The following is a 22,579-nucleotide window of genomic DNA, read 5'->3' on the forward strand; positions in this document are numbered from 1 at the left end:
ACTATATGCTGGAGTTGAAGAGAACAAGAGAGACATGGAGTCTTGGAAAGATTACAACCCAACTTTGTTCCAGCTCAGTTACTGACTAGACTGAGGCAACCTGCTCCCATGCTGCCAACCAGAAAACTGGGTGAATTCTCTTTCTGGAGGTAATTAATACAAAACTCCTACAATTATTGTTTATATATATGTGACTGTGACTCAAAAATTACTAAGTACACACCAAGAAATAGGACTAAAAAGCCAGGTAACAGAAACAGACTTACAGATTATCTGGATATTGGGACTATTAGGCATGGGCTTTAAAATAACTAGGATTAATTGTTCAAGAACACAGAAGAAAAGATAATTCCACTAGAGAATAATAATCTATTAAAAAAGAAACGGAGGTTGTGGTTTCTGGTAATAGCAGAGAAGCTTGATTAGTAACAATTACAAAATTGACATACAACCTTTAGGCAACCATTTAAAAAACTAACAAAAGCAGGCAGAAACTGGAGGGAAGTCACCATTAAAAGATGGGAACAACAATGGGTAAAACTTGTGAGTTTATATCTTTTGGCCTGACAGTACTCCCCCTTCTGGGTAGTCACATTCCTGGTGTCAGGTGTCACAGGACAGATTTTGATGTTGACAGAGCATGTGGACAATGAGAGAAGAAGACATATGAGAATGTAAGGACCCACAGAGGAGTAAGCCCTCAAATCTGAATGTCAAATTGACCTCATCATTGATTGATGGAAGAACTACCTGTGTGCAAGGTAACACTGCAGGAAGCTTAATAAAACCAGCAATAGCAAAAGAAAAGTACTCAGTGAATATTTCAGTTGCTGCTCAGCCTAGAAAAGAACAAAGTTGGAAACCAAGAACAGTCAAGCTAAAATAAAAGTGTACTAAATTAAAAATCAAGTCTTCAGAAGAACATAAGTGAACCGAGAGTCAATAATCACTAGACATGTAAAAAATGGGAAGTCAGTGAATGTTCTGACCACAATACAAATTTACAAGACATACGAAAAATAGAAAATGTGATCTAGAGTCAAGAAAAACGTCAGCAGAAATTAACCTTGAAATGAGCCAGATGTTGCAACTGGCAGGCAAAGATTTTAAGGAAGCATACAAACATGCTGACAGACTTAACAGAACATAAAGATCAAAGAAAAATAAACAAGGTCTTGCTGTATGTAGGAAAATATCAAGTAAGGTCTAATGCATATATAATTGAAATCAAAAAAGGACAGGAGAGATAATGGGACAAAAAAATATCTAAAGAAATAAGGACAGAACATTGTCCATAGTTAGAAAAAAACCAAACTTATACATCCAAAAAGCTCAGTAAAACTCATGCATAAGAAATACAAAGAAAACCATAACTAGAGTCAAATTGTATCAGAGTCAAACTGCTGAAACCCAAAGAGAAAATCTTAAAAGCAGTGAGAAAAAAACTACACAGTACATACATGTGAACAATGATATGAATTAAAACTGACTTCCCATCAGAAACAATGGAGATCAGAAAACAACAGAATAACACCTTTAATTCTTCACAGTAAAAAAAGATGCCAGCCTGTAATTTTAAATTAAAAAACAAAACAAAACTACCCCTCTAAAGTGAAGGCAAACAAAAACAGTTTTCAGGAAAAGGAAAACCAAAGAGTTGTCACCAGCAGAATTACAGACCAAAAGATACTATAAGATCTTCAGCTGAAGGAAAAAAATATCACACGAAAATCAGACTCTACAGAAGAAAATGAAGAGCACATGGAACGTTGTAAAGAACAAGACTGTTTTAAGAAAAAAGACTGTTTAACGCTAAAATCATAACTGCAGAATTTATAATGCATGCTGATGTAATACATACAAACATAAAAATATATAGCACAGAAGAAGACAGTGGGGTTAATAACCTATATTATTGCAAAGTTCCCATATTTTATGTAAAATAGTACCATATTAACTCAAAATAGAAAGTGACATTCTAAACCTGCATATTATAATCCTTGTAGATCGCCCAAACAAAAAAAATGCAAAGAGATATAGATAAAAAGCCAACAGGGGAATTAAAATGGAATATAAAATAATAATCAGTTATCCCAAAAGACAGGAAACAAAGAACAGATAAATAAAATAGCAAGATATTAACCTAAATATAACAACATCAATAATTAAATTAAATGTAAAAGTCTAAACACAACAGTTAAAAACGAATCATTGTTAGATTTGATTAAAAAAAAAAGCACAATCCAGCTATATGCTATGTATAAAAGACACTCTTTTAATACAAAGACACATATAGGTTGAAACAAAAAGGAAGGAAAAAGAATATGCAAACAATAATAAAGCTGAAGTGTTATACTCAGCAGACAAAATAAGACAGCAATACTAGAAATACTTTCAAATAAAGAAGGACATTTAATTCTGATAAAAAGGCTAATTCATCAGGAAAACAATTATAAATATGCATATACCTAATAACAGAGCTTCACATAAATGTAAAAACTGACAGAACTAAAGGAAAAAAAAAAGAAAATCTACAATCATAGTTGGAAATTTAATATCTATGCTCAGTAATTGATGGAAATAGTCCAAAAAAAAAAAGCCCGGAAATAGATGTGAACACAATTAGCTACCTTCACCAGACTGACCCTTACAACAAATTACTCCCCCAAACTGAAAAACACACGTTTTTCCAAGTGCACATGAGATATCCATCAAGGTTGACCATAATGAAGAGTCTCAATAAATTTAATAAGATTGACATTATGTGGAGTATGTTCTCTGGTCACCAAAAAATATTAGAAATTAAATGAATAAAATATCTAGAAAAGCCCCAAATATTTGTACTATTAAACAGAAGGGAAAGAAGAAAATAGTTTGATAGGAATGAAAATGAAAACAACACACTAAAATTAGTTGGAAGATAAATCAGTACTTAGGGAGAAATTTATAATTTTAAATGCTTATATTAGAAAGAAGATTAAAATGTAATGATCTAAATTTCCACCTTAAGAGGCAAGAAAAAGAGAAGCAACTTAAACCCAAAGTAAGGAGAAGAAAGGAATATTTTTTTAATAATGTAGACAAAAGATGAACAAAAATAACAAAATCAAATGCTGATTCTTTAAAAACATTAACACAATTGAAAAAACCCTATCAACGAAAAGAAAGAATATCACTACAAATCTTATACATATTAAAAGGATAAGGGAATAAAATAAACAACTTTATTCCAAAAAAAGTCAACGACTAAGATAAAATACACAAAATTCTTGAAAAAATTACACTATACTACATTATCACTAAAGAATCTACAAACCTTAAAAAGAAAAGGAAGTATGAGGAACAACTCCAACAAATTAACAATTTCAACAAATTTAAAAGATGAAATGTACAAAAACCTTTAAAAATATAACTTTTTGAAACTGACATTAAGATGAAATAGAAAATGTAAATATCATACATTTATAAGGAAACTGACTTTCTTATCAAAATTCCCCCCCCCCCCAAAAAAAACAGAAGACCACCTGGTTTCAATGGTAAATTCATTCATGCATTTAAGGAAGAAATAATATAATTTCTACACAAAGATTTAGAACACAGGTGGTGGGAAACACTCTACAACTCATTTTTTGAGGCCAGCATAACCAGAGATACCAAAATCTGGCAAAGACAACATAAGAACAGAAAAGTATAGACCAAAATCCCTCATGAACATAAACACAAAACACATAACGGAATATTAATCAAATCAAATACAGCAATACATAAAAAGGATAATACTCCAGGAGAACAACGTTGACTTGACACTCAAATTAAAAAAAAAAAAAAATCAGTGTAGGGGGCTGGCCTGGTGGTGTAGTAGTTAAGTTTGCATGCTGTGCTTTCAGTGGCCTGGGGTTCTCAGGTTCCGATCCTGAGTGTGGACCTAGGTACCACTCAACAAGCCATGCTGTGGCAGCATCCCACATACAAAAAATAAAGGAAGACTGGCATAGATATTAGCTGGGCAACAATCTTCCTCAAGCAAAAAGAGAGGAAGACTGGCAATAGAAGTTAGCTCAGGTCCAATCTTCCTCACAAAAAGAGAAAAAAAAAAGTAATGAATGATCATATTAAATAGATGCAGAAAAAGTGCATGACAAAAATACTCAACTTAAAACTGGGCAAATTATTTTAACAGACATTTCACAAAAGGAGTTACACAAATGGCCAATAGGACATGAAAATATACTCAGTATTATTAGTTACAAGGGAAAGTAATTAAAACCAAAATGAAATACAACTATATACCAACTAGAATGGTTACAACTTAAAAAATTGCAGTATCAATTGTTAGCAAGGATGTGAAACAACTGGAACAAATTCTCATGCTTTGTTGGTGGGAACCAAATTTGGTACAACCACAAAGGAAAACAGTTTGGCAGTTTCTTACAAAATTAAAGATAACCATATTATATGATTCATCAATTCCACTCTTACATATTTACATAAGTAAAGGGAAAACATGCCCATACAGACTTGGACACACTATCCTAGTAGCTTCATTCATAATAGCCCCAAACTAGAAAAGATCCCAATGTTGAACAGATGAAGAGATAATTCAGTGCAAATTCAGTATATCCATACAGTGGAATACTACTTAGCAAGAAAAAGGGACAAATTACTAACACATGCAACAACATTCGATGTGTATCAAACACATTATGCTGAGCAAAGGAAACTAGACACAAGAATACAAATTATATGATTCTATTGGTTTAAAACCCCAGGAAAGACAAATCTAAACTACAATGACAGGAAGCCAATCAGTGGTTGCCTGGGGTGTAATGAGGGGACCGGCTGGGAGGGGGCACAAAGGAAGATTGTGGGATGCTGAAAATATTCCATGTATCTTACTGAGGTACTTGGTACATGGATTTAGCCTTTTATCAAACTCACAGCATTGGAAGACAATGATGACTGCCTAGATTACCATCTTCCAACATTTCCTCTCAAAACAGTACAGAACAACAAAAACCACAGCCTCGGCATAACTCGAAGACATAGAACATCGAAACTTCGAAGTAAGTATAAATGTAAAAGGAAAACAACAAGTTCTAGTACGCAGTCTCCTGTCCTCTGGCAAACAATTCCCCATCCACCCACTCCCTGTCCGCTACCCAGCTCACCCCCCACCATCATCTGACTCAAGGCTTGTGGCAAAAGCAGACTGGGAAAAACTGCAAAAGAGAGGCAAGAGAACTAGTGGCAGTCTATAGAGGCATCAGCCTGTGTGCCCTTTTAAAAACCATGTGTCCTTGAGGCTCCTGTCTCGGCTGTGCGCCAGCACTCACAATGATAACAGTCCTGGGTTTGGCCAACCCAGCTGCTTTCTCATGGGAAAGTTAGCCCCAAGACCCTCGAGGTCTGAGGGAACATGGAGGCTCTCTGGGGGGGGGGGCTCTGGTACTCGGAATGCAGGTGATACAGGGATGACCCCCCTTGGCAAGCACACAGCCTTTGCTTCTCTGCCTATTTAAGCAAGCTTCTCTCAGGGGGCGGTAGCGGGTACACATTGCTGCCCAGCCAGCCGCCACTGGACCTTCCCTGTAAGTAACTCCCAATAAACCCACAAGTCTCGTTTGCTGTCTCAGGGTCTTTTCCGTGGTCTCTTGGCAACCTATCCTGCACTGCTCACCCAGATGGGCATGTGCTGGAACACAAGCATAAAGATGAAATATGCTATTGGTAGGAAGACTAAATATATCCCAAATCTGAAAATACTAAAAAGGTGTCCTGGTAGATCAAAGCATGGGCTACATTCAATTTAACCTGGCTGACTTCAAAATGAGTACGCTTCAGGGTGTGGGGAGGCAAAAAAGAGAGAGAGAAGCACTTTTTGGTGAAAGGGAAAATTTAAGAGCACTGTAGACAAAAGAGAATCAAATAGGTTTTCAAAGGCAAATAGATGCAAAACAAAACCCTATTAAGAGGCATTGGAAACGGTGGAAGGTGGAAAACAACAAGGGAATGAAAATGAGATGAAATAAAAAAGGATCAGAGACAAAATAATGGAAAAGAAAAAGAAGCAAAAGGAATAAAATCCAAACTATTGCAGTCCCTGAAGAAAAAAAACTAAAAACATTGGACTAGAGTTAATATTTAAAACTATAATCCAAGAAAATTTTCTAGAAATTTCAAAAGACCAGAATCTGCATATTAAAAGGGCCAACTGGGAACCTAGGAAAATTAACCAGAATGATCAATGTTTCACAATATACCCTAATGTAAAACTATCAGATTTCAAAGATAAAGAAATTCTCAAGGCCTTCAGACAAAAAGATTAAATAAATTAAAAACAACATAAAAATCAATGCAGTAATGGAGCAGCATCTTTTAACACGCAATACAAAAAGTGTTAACTTCAAGGACACTGAAAAACAGGTTTGGTTTGGTTTGGTTTGGTTTTAAAGCTGGAAGGCCCACTTGGCCTCTCAGCCCAGGAGCCGGCGCTGGTTTTGTTTTGTTTTGTTTTTTCCCAAAGATTTGCACCTGAGCTAACATTTGTTGCCAACCCTTTTTTTTTTCTTCTTCTTCTCCTTAAAGCCCCGTGGTACATAGTTGTATATTCTAGGTGTGAGTGCCTCTGGTTGTGCTACATGGGACGCTGCCTCAGCACGGCTTGACGAGCGGTGCCATGCATGCGCCCAGGATCCGAACCAGCAAAATCCTGGGCTGCTGAAGCAGAAGGTGCAAACTTAACCACTTGGCCACAAGACCGGCCCCTGAAAAACAGTTTCTAACATACAAGAACTTAGGGAATTCTACACCAACAATCCTTCTTAAGTGGATGAATGTCATCCAACCAAGAGATGACTCAGAAAACTTCAGAGAAAGGACTTAAGGTGACCACTTTAACATAAAATTAGACCTACAACTAAAATGTAGGTGAAGATGAGGAAGGAGGACCAAAGCACAAATGCTTATATATTGTGACAAAGAATCAACGCAACTAAAAATGGGAAAAGGGAGAAAAAGCAAGTATCCACGTATTGATTTTTATATAGGCAATAGGCAGAAATTAAAGAATATCAAAAGATAAACCCACAACTGTAAAACTTCTGGAACAAAGCTAAGAGAAAATCTCTTTAACCTTGGGTGACACAAACATTTCCTAGATAAAACATGAAAAGTATAATCTACAAGAGAAAAAATTAATGAACTGGATTTTGCTCTGTGAAAGACACTGGTAAGAGAATGATAAAACACATCACAAAGAAAATATTTCCAAATCACCATGTGGCAAAGGACTTGGATCTTGCACACATAAAGAACTCTAAAAACTCAACTATAAGAGAACAAACAACTCAGTAAGAAAAAAATGGGCAAAAGATTTGAATATACCCTTCACCAAAGAAGATAGATGGACAGCAAATAAGCAGAAGAACAGATGCTCAACATCTTTAGTCATGAGGAAAATACAAATTAAAACCACAATAATAACCACTGCACACTTATTAAAATGGTAAAAATCAAAAGAACTGACAATACCAAGTGCTGGCAAAGTTGGAGAGCAACTAGAATTCTTATCATTGCTGGTGGAAATGCAAAATGATATAGTCCCTTTAGTAAACAGTTTGGTAGTTTCTTAAGTAAACACAAGCTTACCTAATGGTCATTACCTAACGACCCAGCAATCATATTCTTAGATATTTACTACAGTGAAACGAAAATCTATGTTCACATAAAAATCTGTAAATAAATGTTCATAGCAGCTTTATACATACAGTCATGCATTGCTTGAAAACAGAAATATGCTCTAAGAAATGCATTGGTAGGCAATTTTGTTGTTTTGCAAACATCATAGAGTGTACTCACACAACCCAGATGGTATAGCCTACTACACACCTAGGCTCTATGGTAGTAAGCTTATGGACCCCATTGTACAAGCGGTCCATCACCGACGGAAACATCATTAGGTGGTGCATGACTGTAATTATCAAAAACTGGAAACAATCCAATGTCCATCAACATGAAAAACGAAACAAATTTACATTCATACAATGAATACGTCTCACCAATATAAAAGAACAGTCTTCTAATATTCAAGATAACATATAATATGAATCTCAAAAATATGCGGAGTGAAAAAAGTCAGATGAAAAGAGTAGATAATGTAATTTTCCATTTATGTGAAGTTCAAGAATAGACAAAAATGATCTATGATGATGGACATAAGAACAGTGGCTACCAGAGGCAGAGGTTAGGGGAAAATTGATTTGAAAGGCGCATAAAGGTGATGGATATGTTTAGCATCTTGATCTGGATTACGATTACACAGGTATACATGTTTGTCAAAATTCATTGAGCTGGACACTTAAGATTTGTGTGCTTTACTGTTTACAAATTATACCCAATAAAGTACTGTTAGCATTTTTAAAAGGCATCAATATCATCAATATATTTATTTTACGTAATATTCTGTTGTCTCTTTTGTGTTTTCAAAAAATTTTTATAAATTATTTTTTAAAAAATAAACCAGACTAGGTTTTACCTATTTATATTCTTTACCTGAAAGATGTTGTTCCATTCTCTTTTATTTTATTATTCTGAACAGGAGATGCTTGAAGTGATAGAATTTTATTTCCTGGTAGGGTAATTTGCTTTAGAATGGAAGCTATAAAAACAAAAGAAAGAAAAAAGTGGAATTAAAAAAACCAATTAAGTCACATTAGGAAAAATTCAGGACAGCAGCTTTTAATCTATGTAGAATAATTAAAATTTCAAGCTGCCCTAGAACTACGTTTAAATTCAAACATGACAATGAACTTATCCCCTACATAAGAAATCATCCTATAAAATCAAGACCTCTCCATTTCCTTTTATATGGTCTTCAAATTGTCTATAGAATTACCAGCATTATAAAAATATTATGCAGAAAAGGCGACAGAAACACGTTAAAATATATATCATTTATATTGCTAGATTTTAAAAATACAAAAAACCTCTAACTTTTATGCATAAGACTGATTTCCAAACACAGAGAAAGAAGTAAATTTTAAAATTAAAAGAAATAAGGCTATAGAAAATTTTATAAGTTAAATAAGTACTTATTTACTAAAAGGTAGCTATGTATGTACAAAGAATATAATAAATAGTTATGTTTCAGTCTTCAACTTAAAAGACCAAATCTCTCTTTGCTTAATAATAACAATAAAAAAGAGAGTACAAAACCCCATCAAGCTCCAAACGCGGTGTGATGCAGTGAGGATGCACAGTCTACCTGGAGGAAACTGACTGGTGGGTATTGCAGTGTTCACAGGCATCTTCTTCTGTCCAGATTTCTGAATGGTCAATGCTGAGGAATGGGAAAGTGTGGTCACTTGTTTTGCAATGCCTCCTGAAGGCTGCTGGACTACCTGAAACAATGAGAACTGTCAATATAGTCATTCAACTAAACCGCTGTAGGAAAGAACAGGCTTTCAGTTGTAACAACAGAACTAAAGGACTGTGCTCACTTACCTGTAAAAGCACTTTTATCTTAGCATAGGGAAGCCTACTTAAAATTTAAATTTGTATGGAGCAAAATTATCTTGTTCAAAAGTGAAAAAATTATTATCTCACACAAGTATATGTATTTTTTAGAGTGGAATTCAAATTCGCATTACACATTGCCTAATTTAAAGCTCCATATGGATCCTATTTTCATTTTTCAACCTATCACGGAAAATTTCAAACACACAAAAAGAGAGGGAACAAGAAAATGAAACCACCTGTACCATTATTGCCCAGCTTCAACAATGATTAATTCTTCACTAATTTTGTTTCATCTATACCCCTACCCACTTCCCCACTACCCTCAAATATTTTACAGCAAATTCCAGATATATCTTTTTATCCATAAATATTTCAAAATATATCTCTAAAAGACAGCAACTTTTAATGGGCTGTTTTAAAAAAATATCTGGAAGGGGCCAGCCTGGTCGGGCAGTGGTTAAATTCACATGTTCCGCTTTGGCGGCCATGGTTCGCTGGTTTGGATCCCAGGTGTGGACCTACATGCTGCTTGTCAAGCCATGCAGTGGCGGGCATCCAACATATAAAGTAGAGAAGGATGGGCACAAATGTTAGCCTAGGGCCAGTCTTCCTTAGCAAAAAGAGGAGGGTTGGCGGCAGATGCTAGCTCAGGGCTAATCTTCCTCAAATAAATAAATAAATAAAAATATCTGGAAAGTGACACAGCTAAAGGCATTCTCTAAGAGAAGAGTTCAAGAAATCCAGAGGGTGAGCACTGGGGATAAAGGAAGAGAAATTAAAGTAATAGTGGGACCTGATTTTTAGCTTCAAAGATGAAGAAAAAACAGAATAGCAGAGCTTTTATTTTTTCACTTCAAAGAAGAAAAACAGGGGCTGGCCCAGCGGCCCACTGGTTACGTTCACATGCTCTGCTCTGGTGGCCCAGGATTTGCCAGTTCAGATCCCCAGCACGGACCTACACACCGCTTGTCAAGCCATGCTGTGGCAGGTGTCCCACATAAAAGCAGAGGAAGATGAGCATGGACGTTAGCTCAGGGCCAGTCTTCCTCAGCAAAAAAAAAAGAGGATTGGCAGTTCAGGACTAATATTCCTCAAAAAAAAAAGAAGAAAAACAGCCACCCTGTTTTGATAGTGAAGTATTTATAAGTCTTTAAACTCATATGTGGCTAATATAAGACAAGCCAGGAGACAGGCTTCCAAACAGAATTGTGGGGCTATAATTTATTCCACACTCTAATTCTTTGTAAGTAAAATTTAGAATCTTGTGTGTATTACTAAACAAAAGTAACTCACAAGAAACTCAAAGTGTCCTAGTAAATAATCCCACAGGAACTAATGTCCCTTGAGAAGAAATACAAGTTGGAATAATTCAATTGCCATTGTTCTCTGAGAACAGACTCTTGAAAGAGAGAAAGAACTCTCAAAAACGATGTATTTCAATAAGTTGAGATCATATTTATGTATTTTAAAGTCCTAGAGATTATATTTAAATTCTACAAAGTAACATACATTCAGAGTCCCAATTATGCATTCAGACTGAATCTCAACGGCAGCACCCCTAACAATTCTGGCTTATCTCCGTATTATTCACATTTTCTTTCTTGATATCCTTTATGAGGTATTCTTTTCAGTATTTTAATTATAAAAGATAGTAATGAAATATTATTCGAGGGGGCCGGCCCCATGGTTGAGTGGTTAAGTTTGTGTGCTCTGCTTCGGTGGCCCAGGGTTTCACCAGTTCAAATCCTGGGTGCAGACATGGCACCACTCATCAAGCCATGCTGAGGCGGCATCCCACATGCCACAACTAGAAGGACTCACAACTAAAAATACACAACTAGGTACCAGGGGGCTTTGGGAGAAAAAAAGGAAAAATAAAATCTTTAAAAAACAAAAGATATTATTTGAAATTTGTTTATGAGTTAGTCTTCATACCATTTTTGATAGGTACTCAAAAATGTAACATCCCAGAAACTGGCCCGGTGGCACACAGAGGTCAAGTTCATGCACTCCACTTCTTTGGCTGCCTAGGGTTGGGGGATTCAGATCCTGTGGCGGACCTACACACCGCTCATCAAGCCATGCTGTGGTGGCATCCCACATACAAAGTAGAGGAAGATTGGCACAGGCGTTAGCTCAGGACAAATCTTCCTCTCCAAAAGAATAATTAACAGCCTAGAAGCCTGTTCCTGGGTTGGGGGGGGCAGTTCCACAGCCACCTGGGGACCTGCCAGGAGGGGTGGGGGCTGGGTAGGGGCAGGAAATGGGGCTGGAGAACATGGGGGTAGGGCTGGCCTCCACTGACCCGTGCCTGTGTGCAGCCCTGGGATGGAACCAGCTGGGGGAGGCAAGCCTCAGTGACTGCAGTCAGGATCTCAGACCTGGGAGTGTGGCAGCTCCTCCTGCAGCCCAATTAGGGTCAAATTCATGTACGTAGTGGGAGGCAAATGTGCCAGTTAAAAAAATAAGAAGTGTATGTGTGTGTGTATATTTATATGATTGTGATATTTATATATATTGCAAGGCTTTGAGCGGGGATTTCACAATCCTGGATCCCCATCATTCCTCATCTTAATCACTATAACACTTACGGCAGCATATATCCTGCACACTTGCTGAATAAAATAAAATATAATGAGTGAGAAAGTATAAGAGAATTAGTGTTTTTTTCAAAGAAAGTACCATTTAAAACCACAGTATTGGCACCTTTTGAAGACTGAAATTATCTTAAGACAGATGGAAACTGGCCCAAAGAAGAGATATTTAGTCCTACTTGGCAAGCAAAAGGAAGAGCTGTATTTTTTAAAAACTTAAGTCCTGGGGCCAGCCCAGTGGCGCAGCGGTTAAGTTTGCACATTCCGCTTTGGCGGCCCAGGGTTCTCCGGTTTGGATCCTGGGTGCGGACATGGCACCGCTTGGGTAAGCATCCCACATATAAAGTGGAGGAAGATGGGCATGGATGTTAGCTCAGGGCCAGTCTTCCTCAGTAAAAAGAGGAGGATTGGCAGTAGTTAGCTCAGGGCTAATCTTCCACAAAAAATAAAAATAAATAAAAAAATAAAATAAAACTTAAGTCCTTTATTTACTTTCTCTCAAAAGAATCACTAGAAAGGAAGAATAGTAAATAGTACATACCTTAGCTTTTTCTCTTGACATGTCAAGTTCTAAAGTTTTCTTTGGATGTTAACATAAATTAACATGCCAGTGGTTTAGAGAAACTACAGGTCTAGAAGTACACAATACTCCTTAGGTGCCAGGTTTTTTTACATTAATTATAATTTTTACATTAACTATGACCCGGAATATCTGACAAGGAATGGTTCTTAAATTTCATAAGGAAAGGAAGCGAAGAATCCAAGTATGGATTAAACGAGTACATGAGAACACCCCTTACAATTTGCTTTGCTTTCTCTGTATTTCAACCCCCAACCACTTCCCTATTCATAAATATACAGCAACCAAATACTTATCTCTAAATAACTCACATAGTATATGCACACAAAGTTAGCAGAATCAAGGGTAATATCGCCTCTAATTTCTATATAATATTCAATATAAGATTACTGGCATACACTCACTAAGGTTGAGTTCTAGAAAATAGAGGGCCCCAACTAAACAAAAACTATAGTATAAAAGTCAGGAAATACATGTTAGTTGTCAAGTATTCCTCAGGAACAGCCAATGTGTGGTTCTTGTGCCTCTAACTCCTCATATTCTGGGACAGTGTCACATACCACTAAATGTCAGCACTTCTATATACCCACATCCAGCATTAGAATCTTTAAGACAGAGCTCTAGTAAAATCCTACAATGGGAGTTGACATTTACTTGCCATGCTCAATCTAGATTAAAACTCAACCTTGGTAAACCTCAGAATATGCTGTTTCTTTAATTTAAAGGGCCTTCTAAACACTTTAAAAAATTTGCTCAAGGGGTCAGCCCTGTGGCGCAGCAGTTAAGTTCACATCCTCTGCTTCGGTGGCCCAGGGTTCGCCAGTTCAGATCCCAGGCATGGACCTACACACCGCTCATCAGGTCGTGCTGTGGCAGGCATACCAGATATAAAATGGAGGAAGATGGGCACAGATGTTAGCTCAGGGCCAATCTTCCTCAGCAAATAGAGGTGAATTGGCAGCAGATGTTAGCTCAGGGTTAATCTTCCTTAAAAAAAAAAAGATTTGCTCAAATGAATTCTTTGTTACCAGGCTTTTATAGGAATCAGTAAATGCCTGCTTCAAATCAAGAAACTACAAATTTCTGTTAAAAAAATTCAAATGTGCTTATTCTATGATTTGATTTATATGGTGTTCTAAAATAAGCAAAACTAATCTATGGTAGAGAATTATCAGAAGAGTTGTTGCTTCTGGGGGATTGGGGGTGGGGAGTTACTGGGAAGGGCCATGAGGGAACTTCAAGGTGATGGTAACGCTATCTTGACGGGGAGTTTGAGTTACACAGAGGTAGGCACTAACTATTAAAAATTATCCAATGATACATTTAAAACTTGTACATGTCATTATAGGTAAATTTTAGCTAAAAGGAAAAAAAGAGTAAACAAATATTGAACTGTAGTTAATGATATGCATGTTTATTTAGGAAGAAGTCTGAAATGGATCAAAAAATTAAGATGACTGATGGCTGGATAAATACATGATATCAAGTACAGTAATGTGTCAATAGTAGAATCCAGGTGTTTGCTATATGGGTGTTCACTATAAATAAACCTCAACTTTGCTATTTTGAAAATTTCTATAATAAAACATTTTCTTGAATAATACAAAAAGACACATACATACACAACATATGTAAATATTATCTCTAAATAGTTTATTTTCCAGAAATTCTAACGTACCCTTACCAAACAGATAAAGTATTAAGAGTGAATCTTTAAATTCATGATTAATTATTAAGGAAAATACATTACACAAATTTTAAACCTAACATTGAACAAGATAGCCATAGTTGCATTCTTCAGATCATTTCTGGAGACTGCATCCTGAGTTGCATGGACCATAGATTTGATCCAGTGTGGCAATTCTCATATTTTAAATGATTATTTGCCATATTTCTTGTAAGCTGCATTGAATACTTTCTTAGGTTTCTAGCACCCTGAGTGTTTTCCTTCTCACTTAGACCTAGGATTAAATTGGAGTATAGTTTATAACAGACTCAGGGATGATATTCTTAAATTACTTCAGTAATACTAATTCAAACTTGAGTAACATTAATTTTCTAAATTAGTTGATTTGCAAGAATATTCTAGTTCAATCCTCTCTGTGGTATTACCATACAGAATGGCTTATGTTGTTTTGTGCACCAGGTAAAAATCCGTTGTAAAACAGATTGCAATGCATCTTCACTGTCTAGCTGCCCTGATTTTTGCCATTTTAAATAAAAACGTATGAATACTGATGTCAAATCTGTTGATTAAAATTGAAACAAAGGCCAAACAAGCAAGCAGGATTCACAAGGAAAATTATACACATTCTTTTAAGGAAGTTAAAAAAAAACCCTAAAATTGACTATTGGACTTTCTGTTACACTTTTTTCTTGACTGAAATTGTTTTTAATGTATAATAAGTCACACCTACAAAATGCAAATGCTGTCAAGATATTCTTACCACAGAGTTTTCTATTTTAGGATGCTGCAGAAACCTCTAAGTTCTTGCCACGAGCACCATAACCTAATGGCAAACACCCCAGGTTCTAGTCTGAGATCCACTACACGTTGCGTGCCAGCTGATAGGTCACTTAAAAGTTCCAGATTCTTAGTTTTTTCCTGGCCTTTTCTTCATCATAAAATTATTTTAAAATCCATAGTGCATACATGACATGCTTTTAAAACTCTATGTAGCTATAAAATATTATTTCACATCAGGGACTGATGCACTGCAGATGTTCAATAAAGATTAGCACTGATTCAACAATCAGCTGTGACCCATGAAGAGGATTTCAATTCTGTTCAGTGCTACCAAAAAGAGGCCTTTCCTTGGGGCAATTACTCTGTTCCGGTGGTTCCCAAAACTGGCTGTTCAGGCCACTGTTTAGGAATCACTGCTTCTAAAAAGGTTTCATCTCTGAGATTAAACTCAGACACCCTAGAGAAGCTTTGGGAGGCAGGTACATTTCTCCACTTGAAAATCAGACTCAGAGTAGGAGGGGATGAAAAAAGATTAGCACCCAGGAAATGACTATTACTTCCTCCCTGTTAGGGTTGACTACTGTCCAAACTGATCTGACCCTTTCATTCTACGCCCAAAGCTGCCTTCTGCCTCAAAGACCATCAACCACAGATACTAACCTTTTTCTGATCACACAAACAAGGCTGGTAATTTTACCTAGATTTTACTATTCAAAGAAGCAGAATAAATTAAAACCAAAAGATTCAAAACACAGCTTTTAAAATGAAGGCTTTACAAAAGAGAACAAGGGCAATCATCAAAAATCAAAACAACTGTCAGCTCTCTTATAGTATAAGATAGGGGAGAACTTTACTAAAAAAACATGATTTTTAATTAATTCACCATGTACTATCTCCCACAGGTTAACAATACTTTCATAGTCTTCTGATAAAACTTGTCTTGTCTTGAATAAAGTAGAACGTCTTAAACCCTAATCGATAAACAGCTAAGATTTCTTTTCACCCAAGAACCTCCCAACATACCGGAGTTTAGGAAAAGACACAACTTCTTACTCATCTACTCTCCTTACTGTCTCCCTCTTCCCTCAGCACATTTTTTTAAAGAAATGTTATCATAATATCACCTATGTAATAACCCGGGCCAAAAATATTTAATCTAAATCTAATCTTGAGGAAACAATCAGACAAAACAAAGTAAAGGACACTCTGCAAAACAGCTAGGCTGGGCACTTAAAATATTACAGCATAATGAGCAACCATAAAAGGCTGGGGAACTGTTCCAGATTAAAGGACCCTAAAGAGAAACGACAAGTAAATGTAATACGCAATTCTTTATTAGAAACAACATCAGAAAAAAATAGCTATAAAGGACATTGCTGAGACAACTGGGGAAATATTGTACCAACATTAACTTCCCATGAGCAATAATAAGTATGTTGCAGTAAAAGGATGTTAGAAAAAACCATCCTTTTCCTTAAGAGATACACAGTACTTAGGGATGCAATGTCACAATTTCTACAACCAACTCCGAAATGGTTCAGGAAACAACTGTTTGTGTGTGTTTGTGAATGTGAACAGAGAGGGAGAGGCAAGGCAATGTGGTAAAATGACAAATGGCCAAACTCGGTCAAGGGCGCACAGGGGCTCCTTTTACTCGTCTTGCCAGTTTTCTCAATGTCTGAAATTTTCAAAATAAGAAATTGAGGAAGAAATGAAATGTTACTCACTAGTTGTTTGACTTTCACTGCCTGTGGAATACCAGCTGGTTGTGAAAGGATGGGGCCCGGCTGTGCAAGTTTGATCTGGACTGGCGCACCAAGGACAGGCTTGTCTGATGTGGTCCCAGCAGAAGTAACAACAGGTTTCACAGACGGAAGACAAATAGCTGCAGCTGAAGTTTCTCCAAAAGTTACTGATGGAAGGGCCAGCGTTACTGCTGCCCCAGAGACAACTGGCTTTTCGGGTTGAAGGGAGACTGCTGTCACTGTGTTTTGGATCGACGTCACAAGCGGTTTTGGAGTCTGAAGCAAAACAGTTCCAGCTGTTGCTCCTCCTGGCCCAGCAGCTGAGCCCACAGAATGAAGTGTCACAACTCCAGTTTTTGCTGCCCCTGGACCAGCAAGTGGATTCAGAGTTTGCACTGACACAGTTCTGGGTGTTGTTGCTCCAGAAACAATGATAGGCTTTTCAGGCTGGATTGAGGAAACTGTCGTTGTCACCACAGGAGAAGCTGTTACTGTTGCAGTACAGGTAGCAATGATTATCTCGCTAGAAGTCTGCTCAACACACTGCTGAATAAAGCTCTGGGAGTTAGGCATGAGTTGTCGTAAGGCAATCACACTTTTCTAGAAACGGGGAAAAAAAACACTGATAACTAAACAAACTAGCTACTAGTAAAACAGAAGTACTTTGTATTTCATATCTTTGGAGCATAAAATAAATCAAAAGTATATCAAGTGTTTCAGTTGAGGAAATCTGATTTTACACATATACCCTGTCAATATCCAGGATACAATCAATTTAAAGCCCAGAAGTGCTTTTTTTCAATACAAAATTATTATGTCCCAGTATTAAACTTATTTTGTGTACTTCAATATCAACCCGGTAAAAGAAAACAGTGTATCACATCTAAATTCCATAATTGATCACTAATAACTTCAGTATCTTTAAGGTTGTTTATACAGCAGCAGAATCTACAAAAAAGTTTTTATTAACTTTCACACTCTGAATAGAAATAGTCTTTACATCAAAATAAAACTAACACAAACACGTTCAACTTCCTTCACTGAGCCAGAATATTTTGACTAGATTTTAAGTTGGTATCTATCTTTGCATCTTGCTGAGAGAATAAAGACAGTTCAAACTAAAAAGCAGAAAGTTCTGCCTTTTCATCTGTAGGGTTTTTGTGGGTTTTGTTTTTGAGTAAGAAAAAAATTGGAAAAGTCGACAGTAGGTTATTTTTTGGCAAGTTCATGGGCTGTTTTGGAAAATGTCCTTGTTTTGACACTTAAATTCAGACTGCCTTTTTTTAAGAAGAAATGAGAACTATTGCTCCTCTTCTCTTCCTCTTAGTTACTTCCTTTACGTTTTTGGTTTAAAACAAATTGAGGAAATTATTATCTGAAGAGGTTTCCAAGTATATATATAAACAGTAACAAAGGAAAATAAGAAGCAGAAAATCTCATAATCTTTTTCCAAACTTTAAAAACGGTAGAAAACAAGCTGCTTTGGAAGTATATGAATGACGCAATTTAATTAAATTTAAGCTAGAAACGTAAGATGAGGGGATCCTGAGAAAAACACAATTGGAAAGAAATGTTAACGTAATAAGACTTAAAGAGACAACAAGAAAAAACATATAGGTAAATTATGTCTTGATCACCTAGCCAGAATTAAGTTTAAATGCTGAATCTCTCATCTCCATGCAACATCCAACCCCCCAAAACTCTCAAGGATGAGGAAAAAAAAATTCTCAAGAAAAAACGCATAAGGCTCAATAGGTCCTGAGAAAACAGACACAAAGTGCAAACACTTCATGGTAATATTTGGTAACTTAAAGGTAGTTTTACCTAGCAAGCAGAGTCAGATCGGCTAAATTCTGGACCTTTGAGTTTGATCAAAAGTGAATCAATTTAAATGGTTTTCTCATCTCCAAAATAGAAAATACCAGACTATCTAGCACCTATTCTCAAAAGACTGATATGAAAATTAAGTGCAAACAATGCAAATTAAAAGTAAAGTATCTAGCAAAGCATCAGTCACAAAGTAGGTGCTTAACTAATTTCCCTCCTCCTCCACGGTGAATATGAAATATAGACAAATTGAAAAGAGTTGTCAATGTCATGTAGGGCACCTACAGCTCACAGAACCTTGGCAATGAAAGGGATCTAAGGAAGAAGTTCCTCTAACTTCTCACTCAAGAGGGTCATCTGAAAACAGGGCACTCATCATTTGATATTAGGTATTGATTGTGCTGACCCTTCAACCTTAAATTCTGCAAACCAAGTCTTCTCTAGCGAAAAGATTCTCAGTTTCTTTAGCCACACTTCATAGCACATGACTGGCACCCTCCTAAGCAACATGGTCTCCTTCCTAAGGACAGTTTCCACTATTTTAATATCCTTCTGAAAATGCAGTGCCTCATCTCCCTTCTCACTCTTCTTTCATGAGGCAACCAAAAGGAGTCTTCCACTAGGAACCCTCTGTCATCCTCCCTAGACAATTCAGTTAACTTTTTCTAAGGGCCAACTCCTCATCCCATTATTTCAGCATGTATGGGATGAGTCTTTTGTTCCCTATAGGCTCATGTCTTAAAAGATATTATAAATTTTAATTTGATTCCTTTTCAGCTTCTGATTATCCAAAAGGAATATATTTTTTCAGTCTGTCAAGCCAAACTCTTGTTATCAAAGTTATTGTTCTCCATCAAAATTCTATTTAATTCAATAAATCCTAGAGAAGCATATGCCTAACAATATAAATTAATTTTTAAAATTAACAGCTTTCCCACTAAATTTGGCACAATGTGGTTTATTACTTCTAAGAGAATATGAGTCATTAGAACAAAGCAGAAGGCCCTGTTTTTTTTTTAAAGTCAAGAATCTTTGAGGATGCAAGCATTAAACAATATAATCATTAACTTATGTTCATGAATGAGATGTTACTTCTGGTTTCCCAATGTGTTCCAATCCAAAGAACATGGACTATGCATGTGCTCCACAGATTACAAAAACACTGAGAGGTTTCTCCTACACTGTGAGTACATTCACATTAAATCATTGTTATACTGAATATTCAGGCTTTAAATTATTTTAAAGTAATCTAATCCAAACAATTTCTTCAAAGTAACACACAACTCTACCTTAAGAAAAGGAACTAGGTGAGGCTGCGGTGAAGACTTGAGTTCAACATACAGTTGTCTAGTAAATTCTTCTGCTTCAATTTTTCCATCCTGAGGAATGGGAGAAAGAAGAACACTTTTAGTTCTACAAATATTTTAAAAGAGGAAATGGGTGTAATTCATGATTGTAGACATAACAAGCTTTGAATAGTGATAAAGTCCATCATTAAATGGGGCATTTTTTTCATGTCACTTGTGAAATGAATAAACAAGTAATAGAGATGTTTTGTTTATACAGAATGAAAGGAATTTTTTTATTTTTATTTTTTGCTGAGGAAGATTCACCCTGAGCAAACATCTGTGCCAATCTTCCTCTATTTGGTATGTGGGTCGCCACCACAGCACAGCTGATGAGTGGTGTAGGTCTGCACCTAGGATCTGAACCTATGAACCCAGGCCACTGAAGCGGAGCATGCCAAACTCAACGCCTTGCCGCTAAGGACTGGCTGCTAAGGGTGATTTTTTTTAAGATCCCAGTAAGTAAAGTGAGAGAAGAGCTGGCTGGCTGAATACAGCTATAGATGGTATTATAGTATTACTGTTAACAATAAAGAAGTGAAGACAGAGGAGTCTTAAACTTCTTAAGGTAGGGAATAAGAAGTTATTTGGTTTGGAGGCTTTGGGTTTTTTTCTTCTGCTTTTTAAATTTTTAAATCACCTTAACCAAAGTAAGATTGTATTTTTAGAATGCTATTGCAAGGCCAATAATAACAGGTATACTATTGTTCCAAAGGACTTAGGAACCTTCCATACAGCTTACACTCCTAAGAACGTCAGGAGTCATAAACCTCCTCAGAAAGGTCTAATGATTTTCACATTAATACTAATTTTTTTGGTCCTTTTCACTGTGCTGAGATTTACACTGATGGTACAAAAGCAGCAGTGGGTCAAACTGCTGGCAAGAAAGGCAATGGCAACAAACTGAAAGAGATGTCATCATACCCTATATTGCTGTGTACTTGTGGTAAAAGACCAAAAAGAGTCAGTTTCACTTTAAAATGTCCTCAAAATTTCAACCCTTCAGAAGACATCTTTTTAATATTGTGTGTAACAAAATGGGAAGCACACAGAGCATTTCTGCTGCAGACCAAAGTAAGAGGCTCAAGGAAAAGCACTGTGAGATTGAGCTGCTAGCTGAACTAACTCCATTTTCTCATTTATTGGAAACAATGTCAAACCAACTGTGGTTATTCAGACTTGGGTATTTGATAGACATTTATTCAAAAAAGTCAAAAAAAAGAGCCCATCTCTGTAAGGAAAACAACTGACGGTATTTGTTGCTAATGATAAAAATTAGAGCTCTCAACCCAAAATTAGAATTTTAGAAAATTTGTAACCACAATCCTGAACTTGATAGCTCACCAGTAATTAAATAATTTTTTGATGAGACTGTTGATGAGATTACAAGTACGATTTTTTTGATATCTTAAACAACAAATCTGTCAACATTTAGAAGATCTGTACAACTCAGTGAACCAATATTTTCCAAACGACCAAATGCTTGCTGTTACCAAAATCATATATGGGTAAAAGATCCATTCAGAGTGCAAGATAAACCAGTGAACTCTAAAGACTATCCACAATGATGTGGAGAAAAGCTCTTAAAATATTCACTTTTCCAACCACTTCTCTACATGAGGCCAGATATTCTGCAAATACTTTAACCAAAATAACACATCACAAAACAAGATTAAATACAGAAGCAGATATGAGAATCCAGCTGTCTTTTATTAAGTCAGATATTAAAGGAATTTGCAAAAATGTAAAGCAATGCCACTCTTCTCACTCAACTGTTTTGTTTTTGGAAACTACGGTTTTCATCATTTATAGTCGTCCCCCCAACCATCCGTGGCTTCACTTTCTGTAGTTTCAGTTACCCGCCATCAACCATGGTCTGAAAATATTAAATGGCAAATACAGAAAATAACAGTTCCTAAGTTTGAAATTGCATGCTGCTCTGAGTAGCATGATGAAATCTCGTGCTGTCCTGCTCTGTCCCACCTGGGACGTGAATCATCCCTTTGTCCAGCATATTCATGGCATATATGCTATCTGCCCCATTAGTCACTTAGTAGTCGACTAGGTTATCAGATCAACTGTTGCAGTATCACAGTGCTTGTGTTCAAGTAACCGTTATTTTGCTTAATAATGGTCCCAAAGCGCAAGAGTAGTGACGCTGGCAATTCAGATATGCCAAAGAGAAGACGTAAAATGCTTCCTTTAGGTGAAAGGGTGAAAGTTCTCGACTTAACGAGGAAAGAAAAAAATTGTATGCTGAGGTTGCCAAGACTGATGGTAAGAATGAATCTTCTGTCCATGAAATTATGAAGAAGAAAGAAATTCGTGCTAGTTTTGTTGTCGCACCTCAAATATCTATGTATATTTCCTATATATATATGTAGTATATGTATATACAGTATACGCAGGGTTCGTTACTATTTGCAGTTTCAGGCATCCACTGTGCCTCTTGGAATGCACCCCCCTCAGATAAGGGTGTAAATATTAATGTTAACATGTAATGG

The 22,579-nt window shown here is 36.4% G+C and overlaps 1 protein-coding gene across 1 annotated transcript in view; it reads right to left on the reverse strand.

The window, feature by feature from the left end:
- Positions 1 to 22,579, reverse strand: part of TAF4B (TATA-box binding protein associated factor 4b) — a 134,992-nt gene that overhangs the window by 89,132 nt on the left and 23,281 nt on the right. The window contains exons 6-9 of the mRNA XM_046670814.1: positions 20,019 to 20,108; positions 16,885 to 17,502; positions 9,263 to 9,398; positions 8,551 to 8,656 (exon numbers count right to left, since the gene is read on the reverse strand). Of these exons, the coding sequence (XP_046526770.1) occupies positions 8,551 to 8,656; positions 9,263 to 9,398; positions 16,885 to 17,502; positions 20,019 to 20,108 (950 nt within the window). The remainder of the gene's footprint in view (positions 1 to 8,550; positions 8,657 to 9,262; positions 9,399 to 16,884; positions 17,503 to 20,018; positions 20,109 to 22,579) is intronic.

Source organism: Equus quagga, chromosome 9 (genome assembly GCF_021613505.1).
Source record: "Equus quagga isolate Etosha38 chromosome 9, UCLA_HA_Equagga_1.0, whole genome shotgun sequence".
NCBI classification, from domain to species: domain Eukaryota; kingdom Metazoa; phylum Chordata; class Mammalia; order Perissodactyla; family Equidae; genus Equus; species Equus quagga.